Below are 13,545 nucleotides of genomic sequence, written 5' to 3' on the forward strand. Positions count from 1 at the left end.
GTATGTGAGTGTATGTGTGTATTTGTGTGCTTGTGAATCCAACAATGAAATCAACAGTGTCACTATCAGATCACACTATAAAAATAGCTGCTGGTTTCAAACAGGAAAAAAGTGCTCTATCTTTGTGCCCCAGAGAATTGGTGGTAATGCACCAACCGCTAGTGTGCAGTCTGATAATGGCACCCTGATTGGTGGACCAGTAGCCATGGATAGGATCACACTTGGCAATGGTATGATACTTTAGAGAATGGGAATGTATGCACTATGGTTTCTTCATGTGTGCTCTTGGTAATTTCCTAGGTTGTTTGAATAACGATTTACCTTACTATTGCGACAGCAGTCTAGATATATATATAAAAAAATCAATGCTCATTGTTAAGAGGGTGTTGTTTAACTCTGTTTGCTTTATGGTGTTAATTTAACTTCCACATATTCATTTAAAATGGTAAATACATCTACAACACTTTCCTAGCAAGCTAATTATTGTGTTATGTGTTCCCATTGGGATGTATTGTTTTATCAACGCTCCTCTGTTGTTCTTACTGTGTCAGTAGGTTTGGTATGTGCATATCCTCCCTTTCCTTCATGCCTAAAGGGAGTGGACATTCTAGCAGCTGAATGCGTGCATACACACTGGTACACTGTTAGGAGAGCCAGTCTCCACGTCTGCTGTATATACTCTGTTCTGTATGTGCTGTGAATACATCTTTGATTCATAAAACACAGTCAGTAGGTTTCATTATGTTAAATTAAATAGCACCTATTTATTAAGCTTGTTTAGGTGTCCAGACGGCACTATTACAGCAGGTCTGTCCAAAAGTAAAACCTGTGACTCCAAATTGATCCTGCAGGACAATGAGGAACATGGTCCCAAAAACACTTAAGCCCACTCCACAGTCCCTGGAAGGTCTTACTGAGGTCAAGATATTTATCTGGCTCCCCTGAGTGTTCCCTGTTTCATCTCCGGGTCTCATCTAGGTGTGAACTGTAGGGCTTGAGCCAGTGCTGGGAGTGGACACTTCATCACTGCGGACATCTCAATTTGTTTCTTTTTTTTCTTTCTTCTTCTCATCACTTTTTGCACGTTTATGACTGCACAGGTTTTCAATACTGATCAGTCAGTGCTCCTTTCCTGCTCATTTATCACTCGCTCCGACGTGGGGCTTATTTCCGCCACCACTTTTTCACACCCCCCTGCCCCCTACACACACACACACACACACACACACACACACACACACACACACACACACACACCTCCTTGCCTCTTTCCTTCTCGGTCTTGTACTACACTTGTCTTTCTTTTTTTCATGGAAAAATTCTTCCCAGACTGCTGGTTCAGATGGAGGAGGAATTGCTATTGTCGCCCCCTCCTCCCCTAATCTTTCTCAGTGATTGCGTAGGGCAGGGATGAATGGGAGTAGACCTTGTGTCCAATATTCCCTTTGCCCAGCGTCACCATGCGCACTCTTGTTAATTTAGTGGGCCTGAATACTTACGGCAAGAATTAATGAATTACTCTGTCAATCCACACAGTGAATTGACTTTCTTATACCTTTTTGTGTGGGCCCTCTGCTGAATGCTTTTCATACAATTCTTCGTTTCTATTCATTTCTCTTTTTTTAAAGTGTTTCTGAAGTATGTTGTTTTTATAATGTACAAGGGAATTTGCGTATCAGCTTGTCCAGGCAAAGTCCACACATCTTGTACAGCAGGGGTCTCAAACACCCGGCCCGCGGGCCAAATCCGGCCCGCGTCCGGCCCGCGACGTATGTCAAAATAATAATGTAATTCGGCCCTTGAGGCTATTTTTAATTGCGACAAACAACGATACTGATTAAAATAGACGATAGATCCAAGTACGGTGACAAATCTCATTTGTAGCCTACTCTGCTCTGATGTGCTAGACATCCAGAGCTTGATTCAAACCCAAAATCGCTGCGAAAAGTTTTCAGGAAATACTTGTATTACACGCGAGAAACACAAAGACGTGCATTTGTAATGACGCGGAAGCGATGCAGGCCATAGTTTTGCACAAATTGAAGCAGAAATAGGCCTACACCTAATGTTGAAAAACGTTCACGTGTGATGAAGTCTTAGGTAGGCTATGTTATTCACCTATTCTGATTCTGAAGGAGAATATCCTTTTGGAGATTATGATCGATCGTCTATTGACAGTGATAGTCACAGTGCGTCTGTGAATGGAGGTGCGTCTTTGCGTGTATACGATGGTGTCCACTAACCATACCATGCTTATTTCGACCCTCTGCCCAACATAGCTTGGAGGTTGCAGTGGTAATCGTGATGAAAGTGTCCGTAATGGACGTGGTACAGACAGCAGGGCTAGTAGAAACGAACTATCACGAACTTCTGGGTACTCAGATTACCCAGCGATAGGAACTAATTTGACCAGAATACTTTATTGTAGGCCTTGTGGTTTAGTAATACATCACTAAACCATATACATCTTAGGTGTTGGTATTAGGTGTTTTCCTGTTAATTTGTTATGTGGGTAATATGAAAAAAGGAAAGTAAACCTGCTCAAATATGTTCATCCAGTATTTACTGAAAGGTGCATAATTTGAGGTGCTTGCCATCCAGTGATGGGTACATTTACCCCCTTCATAAACCTTTGTTTATACTCAAAGATTTTACATTTACAGTAGGACTTTATCTCTGACCACTTTCAAGCCATGACCTTTTGAAATTTTGATATAAAAATCCATGGTGTTGCTTTCTTTAACCCTGACCCCTAGTTTGCCAGGTTTAGAAAAGTTATGAGAGGAAAATATTTTTTTATTTGGTGTGAAACACACACATACCCGCTTTTATGCTTTTTGTTTGTTTTTTTATAATTTGTATTAATATTTATTTTATCATTATTTTATTTATAAGCTAAGGTTGCTAGCACAGGTGTCTAAAACTAGATAAAAACACTTGCACTTTCTGTTTGCAGTTTTGTGTGGTATTTGAAAAAAAGAACATTGCATTTTCAGAAATAGCCGGCCCTCCAATCAGATGACGTTGACAGAAGTGGCCCCCAGCTCATTTGAGTTTGAGACAGGGAAAGTTGTTGTACAGGGAAAGTCCGCACACTCTCCCACACATATACAGACATCAATTGAATAAAGTTTGTGGAATTACCCAGACACGACTTGCATGAAAGTTTTTACTTTTGTCATGTCGACATGTTTACTAAACCCTTCTGCCTGATGTTTACCATTTAGATCAAACAGGGCAAACGTGGGGGTGTGATAGTGTGTGAGGATCTCTTCAAAGCAGCCTATAATTTATGAGTTCAATAAACGTTGAAGCACATGAATCGCTACAACTTCACCAGCTCAAATATATGGCTAATTAAAAGGCGTGACTGACAGCCTCATAATCAGAGCAAAAGATAAACCATTCAGATCTGAGCCCCATCATGTTAATTAGATTACCTTGTTCAAATGTACTGAGTTGCTATGTAATTGTAAGCTTTGACCCTGTTCAACACAGTCTGTTATTTATTTGTGAGTGAATTGGGAATACATGTAGGCATCACAAGAAGTCTATTAAACGCTTTTTCTGGGTGTTTAACTTCCAGTGAACTCCCCTAATACACTGTCAGTTTTTTTATTATTATTAATTTGCTCTTTGTATTCAGTCAGGGAGTCTTCACAAATAGGATCAAACTACGATTGGAAATATCAGGCCTATGACATTTTTTTTAATTTGAATTTGAATAAGGACCTCCCTCTTTTGGTGAAAACTTTGAGAAGGAAACACATGGCGCAACTTCTGCCTGCTTTGACTGTTTCTTATATTGACGATGTAAACTGACACAGAAGCACAGATGACTATCTCTCACCAGTGTGGACATCTGTCAGCCTACTAATAAACTGTCGCTTATGGAGCTTGAAGAATTTTGTTGTGTCATATCAATCTTTCCGGTTCCTGAAGCATTTTCAGTATTTTCTTTACGACCAGGAAGTCAAGGGCATATGAACTTCTCTGTCTCAGCATAAATGGTCGGCTCATTTTCTCTGCTTGTTCATGGTGTGTGTGCCTCCCTCTGATAATGTGTTGCATCACATTTTGTTACACCTGAAACACTGCGTTGTGCCATTGCAGTAAAACCCTGTCCATTTTAAATGAGTGCAAACCACAGAAACAACAGTGGAGGAAATACATTTAATCAATATTTCTCACTTCACACTACCCCGAGTGCAAATGTAAAGCTCTGAAAAATACAATCTCAATATAATATATCTGACAGCATTGGTATAGAACAATACACTCTGTGTCTAAATACTGTGTATAATAACGATTTGACCATGTAGTTTTTCAGGTAAACGATCATTTGGTGTGTTCTGGGCAGTTTAGGAAACAACCTTGGGTCCTGCTTGGGTCCTGCTTTTGGAATGTCACACTCGATAAGTGGTTGCAGAAGGGTATATCCCCTTTTCATGCAATTATCTTTTTCGCTTTTCCTTTGTAGTAAGCCAAAACAAGTAAACTCAATCAAATTGGACCCAGTGTGGTATAACTGTGCACAGACCAAATTAAAATTTCCAGGAAAATATTGACAACCTCACCACAAATATCCTTGTTGGCACCTGATATGATTAAAACCACCATTGTAGATATATTTAGATATATTTATATAGTTATATACATTTTTTTCCTTTTGTTTTTGTGCATGCTCAATATTGCACATGTATTACACTGCCCTTTTAAAAAGAGTTACAGATTCACAATACATAACATCTGTCTCAAATTAAAAAAATAGTTTTAGTCGACTGTACACAATACCAAAAACACTGTGCTGTTGCCTATTCAGTGGGGTGCTGAGCTTGGAGAAAAACATGTCACCTTTTTTCTATTCTGTATTTGACCTCTGACCTTTGTGAACTCTGCCAATTCTGACCCTGCCGCCAGTTATCATAAGAACCTATCTGAATGCAGCCTCCGGTGGCGATAGCGTGCATTCTTTTCCTTGGCCATGTTGACGCATGCGTTGTGCTTGTTGCTTTGCAGGTGGTTCCAGTACTTGATAAGTTCATTGGGATGAAACTGGTGAGAGGTGATGAGATGGCTGTACTTGCAGCTGGAGTACGACACACGCCAGTGGTTGAAGAGGAACTCGTTGGGCGGTGGCGTGGGGTCGATACGCAGCTTGGCCAGGCAGATCCCTACGTACACATCCTCCAGGTGCAGCCGGCGGATGCTCAGGGAGGCCTGGTAGATCTTCTCCGCCAGGTCCCCCGAGAACACATAGCCCGTTCCCGAGCAGAAGATGGGGTACCTCTCGCTGGAGTACAGTTCGGAGGGCATATACCACTTGCTGTCCTTGTTGCGGTTGGGTGCGTAGCCCCGCATCAGGTAGCCGGTGAAATAGATCCTCCTGGGCGGCAGGTCGGGCTTGAGGAGCTTCTGGATGAGATACTCGGTGTTGACAAACATGTCACTGTCCGTCTTCATCACGTAGCTGGCGTGTGGGCAGTGCGTGGCCACCCAGTTCATGCCCATTAGTGTCTTGATGGTCAGGTTATAGTAAGTGTCCAGGTACTCCTGCTGGATAATGTCGTGGAACTGCCGGCTCTCGTCCTCAATGGCGCTCTGCATGTGTGCCTCGGACTGACTGGAGCCCATCACGCCCAGCAGGAAGAGCCGCACGAAGCCCAGGCCAGCTGCCGCCGTCACACTCTCATTCCCCCATGTCTGCCGGATGGCGTTGCGGGCATCTGCCTGGCCCGGCTCTGCGGCGATCAGCAGCACAAGGAAGGGCGCGGCGCCGTCGCGGCACTTGTGCGGCTCGTTGAGGATGTAGCGGTACGGCTGCGCCGCCAGCCTCCCGCCCACGCCCATCTCTCCCTGCAGGCTGCTGTTGGTGCTCAGCGAGTCCTCTAGGCTCAGCTCTGCGGCCAAGGGCAGGGGCTCTGCGGCCGGGTGGCTGCTCAGGTTGGCCGGGGGCTTGGGCGGCGCGGCGTAGCCCGTCTCCCACCTCCAGATGCTGCGCAGCGCGCTCAGGTTGGCGTCACTGCGTGGGCGCGTGAAGCCGCTGGCATGCTGCTGCTGCACCGTGTAGGCCACAGGGTTGTCCCGGAGGCCCGCGTGGCCCGGCAGCCAGTCCTGTTGGCTGAGGAAGAGCACGGTGGCCGAGAGCGAGGCCAGCGACAGCAGCCCCACCACGTGGGTGCGGAAGAGCGAGCGCTTGCAGCTCCAGGTCATCTTGGCCAGGCAGCAGTGCTGCCGCCGTCGCCACTGCATGGTGCACTAAGGGACCGCTGTGGCAAAACGTGGCGGTCACATCCAATCGCGTCAAACATGCGCGATCGCGAAAAACAGCCCGAGGGTTATCTCTGCTGGCAGATGAGTCGGTCTCAGGGCTCCCTCAGCCCCAGTGCTTTCGCCGCCCTGCTCCACTCCACCCCGCCCCGCCACTGGTGGAGCTAGGAGGGAAGTGACACGCTGGTCATGAGAACTGCCAGGAAGTGCCGCTGTGGCTGATGCTGTGGAGAGTGGCAGGCATACATGCTGCGGGGGGGACACGCAACAGCGTCTTCCTCTGAGGGACAGTTGTCTCCTTGGCTCCCTCCGCCTTACTGCCTCTCTCTCTCTCTCTCTCTCTCTCTCTCTCTCTCTCTCTCTTGCTTGCTCGCTTGTTCGCTCTCTCTCGCGCGCGCTCCACCGTCAGACGAGTGTCTTCGTTATCTGGGGAGGAGAAGAAGGAAACATTCGCAGTGACTGTCGGCACAGAAAAAAAACACAACTGTCATCCGTATTCACAAGATGGATCACAAAGTGTGATATGTGGATATTTCGTAACTATAAAACTGTATTAGCAGAGGTTTAATTAAATCCATGAAAAAAGAAAGAAGTGGTCTAATTAAAGATGTTCCCATCACTCAGCATGTACAGCAAGGTGCTAGTTAACACTGATGTCATGGATGCGGTTGCCTCGACTTAAGAAACTATATTCTGTCACGTTGATGGAAAGTACATAATTTCCCTCCTGCATCCTTTCTTGTGGCATTTTGTAATTAGTGTGCACACACACACACACACACACACACACACACGCTGCTTATCATCTTTCACAGACCCTTCAGTGTGGATCTTTAAAAGGAAATGAGTGTGAAACGTGACAGCTGTGCCGGAGTTGTGCAGAGGAAAAAAGGGGACACACAGAGAGCGCTTGTGTGAGCAACGGCCGCTCTGGGCGGAAATCTAAATTGCAGGTTTGCACAACACGATGTTCTGGTCGTTCAGTGTTGATGCGGAGGCCAAACTGCCATCAACACCCTCCACCCTCCCCCGCCCCACATGGTTCCCCAACCGTTTCTACCTTCCACCCACACATTCGTTCCCCTCCCTCCTGCCTTGCCACACCCCCTCCAGCCCCCCCTGAACCTCGGGGCTACCGGCAAGGAGACGCCAGCCATCAAAATGAATTTTCAGGGTCCAGCAAGCAGCATTGCAGGATCCACTTCCAGCATCCGGAGATAACGGCTCTCACCTAGCACTCACCTACCACCTTTAACTTATCGCCACAGAACCACAGAGGAGGCCAGGCTTGGAGCCAGCCAGACACTCCCTGCCTGCCTTCCGTGACTGCTCGCTTGTGTGCCTCTTTTTCACACACTCCACACCCTTATTTGTTTCACTGTGCTTCTGTGTTGCTGAAAGTACCTTTTCATTTTTCTCTGACATATTTTTAGCGTAGCCACATAATTAACAATTTAGATTTGTGGTTGTTTCCTCAATCATTGTGGCAATTATCTGGATTTGTAGCTTTCTTTTTGGCCTTCTAGTCAAATACTGTGAGATTTTGTTTAATTGTTGTTTTTTTCTCTCCACAGCATATAAAATGTTAAAAACAGAGTATTGGATATTGAAGCGACTGGCAATTCTATTTGGCCCCCTCCCATCCAAATGTATCTGAAATTCTCATTTCATAAGTAAATGACGACGACTGGACCAGAGTGTGATAACCTTTTCAGCAGAACGTGCTTCTTCAGCACGAGCAATTACAGGGAAATGGAAAGAGCAGTGGCTGGCTCTGCTTTAAAGGTTAATACTCTTCAGAACTGAGCCGGAAAGATTTCTGTTGTCTGCGGCATAAGATCCAATTATCAGACATCCCGGAGAATGTATACAGATATGTGACAAACCATCCCACCCCCACACCTCTCTCCCTCCTTCCCTACAATTTACTATTGTCTAAAATATCTGCAAATGGTAACATACATCCGTTGTGGCATGCATGAAAATCTGATTATATTTCTCAATCAAATGCATTTCCCCTCCATTTAGCCATCTCCTGCTACACGCATCAGTGTCTGTTCCTCCAGGATCAATTTAATAGTTAGTCTAATTAAGAGACAGGGAGATGCCACAGCGGTCAATAATTAGAGAAGCTACATGATATCATTAGACATATGCAAGCGAAACACCTGGAGTCACAATAAATGTGACACGGATGCACAATGCAGAAAACCAGGCCCTTTGGTGTGGGACTATGCTACTGACATTAATTTTGAAAAAAATAAATAAAACAATATCTATTCAGAAAAAAAAAATAGAAAATATGAAAATAGAAGTGATTTTTCCTCGATACTTCCTTGTTGTCATGCAGTTAAACACATCCTGAAGACTACTTTGTAATTGACATGTAGAGAGAGTGAATTTGTGCACCCAGGAGTCATAGACTTATTCTCATTAATGTAATGTCTTTGATCCACATTATTTAGCTACTGTTTTATTTGTATCATTACTACAACATTTATCATCTATGCAAGTGGTATAACCCTGTATGCTTATATAGCTTGTATTTAAAAATGAAACCCATGAGAAATACAAAATAGCCTGGGTCTTTTGGGTCCTGACTAGAAGACTAACTAAGAAATTCACAATGTTGACATCTTAGACAGAGACAGGATGAGATGTAAATAGGATTAGAATGGTTTACCGACAACTAATGTACTCATCTGTAGCAGGCACAGGGTTTTTGTAGCTCAACCTTTCGCGAGGACTCACTCTTCCCCCCAAACAAGCTGCCGATTTCGAGCACAGCTACACACCAAGCTCCCCTGCTCTCTCAGCGCCAATGAGTGAGAGCACACCGACATGGCCTTACTACAGAGCCCATTCTTCAATGTGTGCCCGAGGAGCTGAATATTCCATTACACAGTGGCAGTGCCTCTAAGATGTGACTGAGAGATCAAAACTAGGAAATTCTATTTTGAAACCGCTGTTGCAAACTGATTATTTTGCTTCAGCTGTTCTTAGAGGAGGGACATATGTACATATGTCATCAGCACTTTCAGATGTCAAGCTGGTCAGGGGAGTATAATGCAGACAGGAGCTTCACTAGCTTCACTACACAGAGAGAGCTTCACTGACCACCCTGTTTATTCTGGACTCAGAACATTGGGTGATGAACGGTGAAGTTCTCCATGTGTTTGATGGTGTGAACCTATATAGATGTATAGCCTGTTGAGTCTAGGGTCACATATAGCATGGTGCATTATATGAACATAGGAATTTCAGTTTCTAACAGGATTATTTCTTTGTACACACAGGGATATGCGGTAGAGGCGTGCTAACACTGTCTTGGTAATGTATTAACTTATTTTGCCAGGTTTTGTTTAACTTATTTGGTCAGCTTTCATGGAAGATTTGTGGAAATGAAAGTAGAATGTGACGCACTCACAAACTACACACTCATCCATCTCCCCCCTTTGCCACGAACCGCATGATCTCTCGGGGAGCCGTGCTGAGACTCGCAGTCGACTAATGTCACAAGGCTGGCCGAGGTGTCTCCATTTTTCATTGCCCGAGGGCCAGGCGGAAGTAGGGCAAGTCATCAGAGCCTCTGACATGAGCTTTTCAGCCAGGGATGGGATTTGTTTTATTTACTGTATGCCTGGAACATTCACACGCCACACAGCCTCACTAATACATGCCCTCATCACGTTGCATAAGGGTTTGAGATAAGAGCTCCAGATTAGGTACAGTGGATTTGGGGCTTGATTGATATTTTTCCCTGGTTTTGGACAGTGCTGCTCCCATGTTACTTTGCAGTGGCCAACACACTTCAAACTAACTTCTCTTTTAATAAGACTCCCTTCCCCCTGTCACTTCCTGTGTGTGCTTTGGAGGGTGAACTCTAAGCAGCTGACGAAAACAACTGATCTACCACAGCAGAAGCGGAGGAGTGAATAAGCCAAGAGAGACGGACATGATGGGTGACAACGCTAATTGAAGTGGATTGATCTGGTCTTCCTTGCCATACTGGTACAATTTGCAGTACTTGGTGTTATTTTTTCCCCCCTTTCTTTTTGGGAGGGGGGTGGGAGGATACAGGGGAATCTCCAAAACACACAGTAGAAACTGAAAAGCATGAAGGCAAGGAACAAATGAAGGAAAGAGAGCTAAGAAGAAACCTACCTCCATTCGTGGCAAGCAGTCAAAGTGATCTGATGTTGGAGCCGTCTGTCGACACAGTCCGCACGCCATCTCCCCAACCCCCTCCCTCTTCTCCTCCTCCTCTCTTCCACTACCGCTGGAAATGAAAAAAGATTAATCTGGGATAATGTGCTCCTTTCCCCTAATCATCAGCACACATCAGCAGCGGCTTGATCCTGCATGCATCAGTCTTGGCATACAAGCTCGTCCATCTGCTACACTCTATCCGGGGCGATCATTTCCTGTGCACTCGCTTGCTTGCTTTGATTGCCTCCTGGTTGCCTATGAGCTCGCACTTCTTCTACTTCTACTCCGTCTCGGCCAGCATGGTCAATCCCTCCCTATCTCGCTCCGTCTTTCCCAGAAGGAAAACGATAAGGGTAAAAATAAGTGCAGAAAATGAGGGGGAAAAAACTTCAGCATCCTTCCTTTCTCTCTCTGCCCCTCTCCCCAGTGTGTGTGCGGTGCGCATCTGATATTAATCTCTCTCCAGACAGACAAGCAAGGCAGTCAGCAGAACTAGCAGCAGGCAAAAGCAGCCTCAGCACTGATGTTAAAGATGGTTGTATTGCCTAGTCCCTTTTTTCCTCCCAGCTAAAAGGAAGAAACAAAAAAGGAAACAGAATAAAAACAAAACAGCTTGACTGTGGCACAAAGGAAAACAGCTCCTCTGTTTTGGTTCGGGGCTGGCCAAAGGGAAGGGCTTCCTTCTCCCTCCTCTTCTCTCTCCTCTGGTGGGAGAGGGGCTGGGAAAAAACCAGCTGCTGACAGACTCCGGCTCTAGTGACTGGGGGAGCCGACGTCACAGCCTACTTAGCAGGGGATCCCACGTGACCCATTTAGATTCACTCCCACCCCCAACCCCTCTCTGTGCAGGAAAGAGGGAAAAAAGAGAAAAGGAATTTAACTCGATGGTCGCATAATGCAAGCGGGGGAAGAGAGGCAGGGACAGAAGTGTGGAAGAGATTAGGAGAAAGAGAGAGGGAGAGACAGAGAGAGAAGAAGAAGGAGAGAGAGAGAGAGAGAGAGGTAGCACATGTGGTCAGATGAAAGAAGTCTGCCCTGATCATCTATTGGGCATATTGTCTCAAGTATTTGTGGAAAATAACATAAAATAAAAACATGTTTATTTTATTGTGACAAAGAATTGCTGTCAAAAAATGAAAAGACCTGCAGAACTAAATATAGGGGTTTTATAAGCTTGTAATGCTGATGCTTTTGTCTGTTATAAAATATAGAGAGGGTGCTGGAGTATCAGTGGTGTTAAGTTTCTTGTAATTAGAGATAGAGTATTTCACCTTGTCACGAAAATCGAAAAAAAAAAGGAAATAAATAAATAATGACCCATATTACTGACATACACCTTGCTCACTGTAAAGCCAAATCAGTTTGGACTAATGATAAACAAGGAGAACAAGCCAAGAGTCACTTGTAGGTGTTCTGGAAATCTCTGTGGGCTGACCCCAATACACCGCTCTCAAGATTCCAAACCGGTGTGACATGCAAGGTCAGTGTATGAAAATGGACACCCCTGTGAAAAAGCCCCAGCCAGTTCCAGTTGTGGGGGTTCGGTTGCACATTGCGCGACTAGCCGCGTCTCCAAGGCGTAGGCACATTGTAAATATTGTAAGATATCACAGCAGTTCGGAAGCTCAGGAGATTGAATAATTAATGGCGGGTCTCCCGTTGACAGAAATACTTTGGAGGCCATTAGCTCGGCTATCTGGCAGGCACCAGCATATTTGTCAGAGGAGAGTAACATTCAGGGGGGGTGATTGATTCCCCTCTGGCTGCCAGGTTAGAATCGGTGTCTGCACATTAATATCGGGTGACATCTATTAAAGATACGACTTCCTAAACGTCTGGCTTGGCTTGCTCTGGGAAGAGATGCGTATCGAAATACAAATTGTCATCATTAATTGTTTGCGCACTGAAGAACCACACACACATACACACACACGCACACACAAATACATACACACACACACACACTCATACAGCAGGTGAGAGAATGAAACCGAGAGAATGAATAACACAGAAATGTTATATCATCTAAAGCCAGGACAAATTTCCTTCCTTCGTTTGAACTGTAGCCATGGAAATCACCAATCTAACCAAGGTGTCTAAGAGTCCGTGGGCTAGATGAAAGATAGAGAAACAAAGTGTACTTCTCCTTGGGGAAATTACAGTTGCTTTGAGCTGCAAGATTATGCAAGGGTTTCTCTCTTGGCATGTAACCTTGCTGTCCCTGTGAACCAGTGCATTTCCAAAGTGCTCTGTTGAAACAGCATTAGGGAGTCTGCATGTCAAGCTCTCTGCACAAACCCTCCGTCATCTCCATCTCCCACACTGCAATCGGCATGGCTCCAAGCATTACCGAAGAGCTCGAGAGCAGGCCGGTAAAATCATGATAGTCTGTGAGAAAATCCAGGACCCAAATAGCAGGAAAGTGTTGAGAATTTGTGATATTCTGTCTTTTTCTTTCTGGTGAGGGAGAGGGTGGTCCATGGTAGAGGAGCACTAGCAAATTGTAAAATTTCAGCGGGGAGAGGGAGAGATGTGGTGAACAGGGGTAGGTTGTGGGGTGGGGGGGTCAGTGGCAGAAATGTGTTGAAAAAATTGTTCAATCGCTGAAGGTCTATGAATGTCAGTGAAAAACCCTGTGACCTGAGACTGTATCATTAACTCTTCATCACCCCTCTTCAAAGCCTGAGCCTTTTAATGTCAGCAACTCAGAGGAAGGCATCCAGAAACCAGCACAATTCTCAAAGCAGACATTTTGTTCTCTGTACTGTTATACGATTAAATGTACTTATTCATAAATCATATCAGGTCACAGACTGAAGAAACCATCAGGAGAGTGTTGCCATATATCTTGGGACTGTGCCTTATAATCATGGGCGGATTATGAACCTTCGGGCCCCTGGGCCCAGATGTATTAAGGGCCCCCCACTAATTGTCGCATATGTGGGAGGGGGGGTTTGGGGGTCCTCCGCCAGAACATTTTTAATTTGTTTAATGTGATTTCCTGTATTTTGGTGCATTTTGGGGATGGCCCATACTAAATTCAATCAGATTCATAGCCTACATCCT

The 13,545-nt window shown here is 45.1% G+C and overlaps 1 protein-coding gene across 2 annotated transcripts; it reads right to left on the bottom strand.

Annotated features, from left to right (window-relative positions):
• Positions 1-4,159: 4,159 nt before the first annotated feature.
• On the bottom strand, positions 4,160-13,078 carry b3galt2 (UDP-Gal:betaGlcNAc beta 1,3-galactosyltransferase, polypeptide 2). Of its 2 annotated transcripts, none has more exons than XM_048253157.1 (2): positions 10,435-13,078; positions 4,160-6,696 (listed from the first exon to the last, which is right to left on the bottom strand). In XM_048253157.1, exon 2 carries the CDS (start codon positions 6,250-6,252, stop codon positions 4,924-4,926), a length of 1,329 nt encoding a protein of 442 aa, XP_048109114.1. In that variant the 5' UTR covers positions 6,253-6,696; positions 10,435-13,078; the 3' UTR covers positions 4,160-4,923. The 2 variants fall into 2 exon arrangements, with proteins under 2 accessions (XP_048109114.1, XP_048109115.1); XM_048253158.1 differs by lacking the exon at positions 10,435-13,078 and adding an exon at positions 8,954-9,460.
• Between the last annotated feature and the right edge of the window lie 467 nt (positions 13,079-13,545).

Source organism: Alosa alosa, chromosome 9 (genome assembly GCF_017589495.1).
Source record: "Alosa alosa isolate M-15738 ecotype Scorff River chromosome 9, AALO_Geno_1.1, whole genome shotgun sequence".
Lineage (NCBI taxonomy): Eukaryota > Metazoa > Chordata > Actinopteri > Clupeiformes > Clupeidae > Alosa > Alosa alosa.

Excerpts from the sequence above, each read along its gene's own strand:
- b3galt2 (XM_048253157.1), bottom strand. The coding sequence starts at position 6,252 with ATGCAGTGGCGACGGCGGCAGCACTGCTGCCTGGCCAAGATGACCTGG.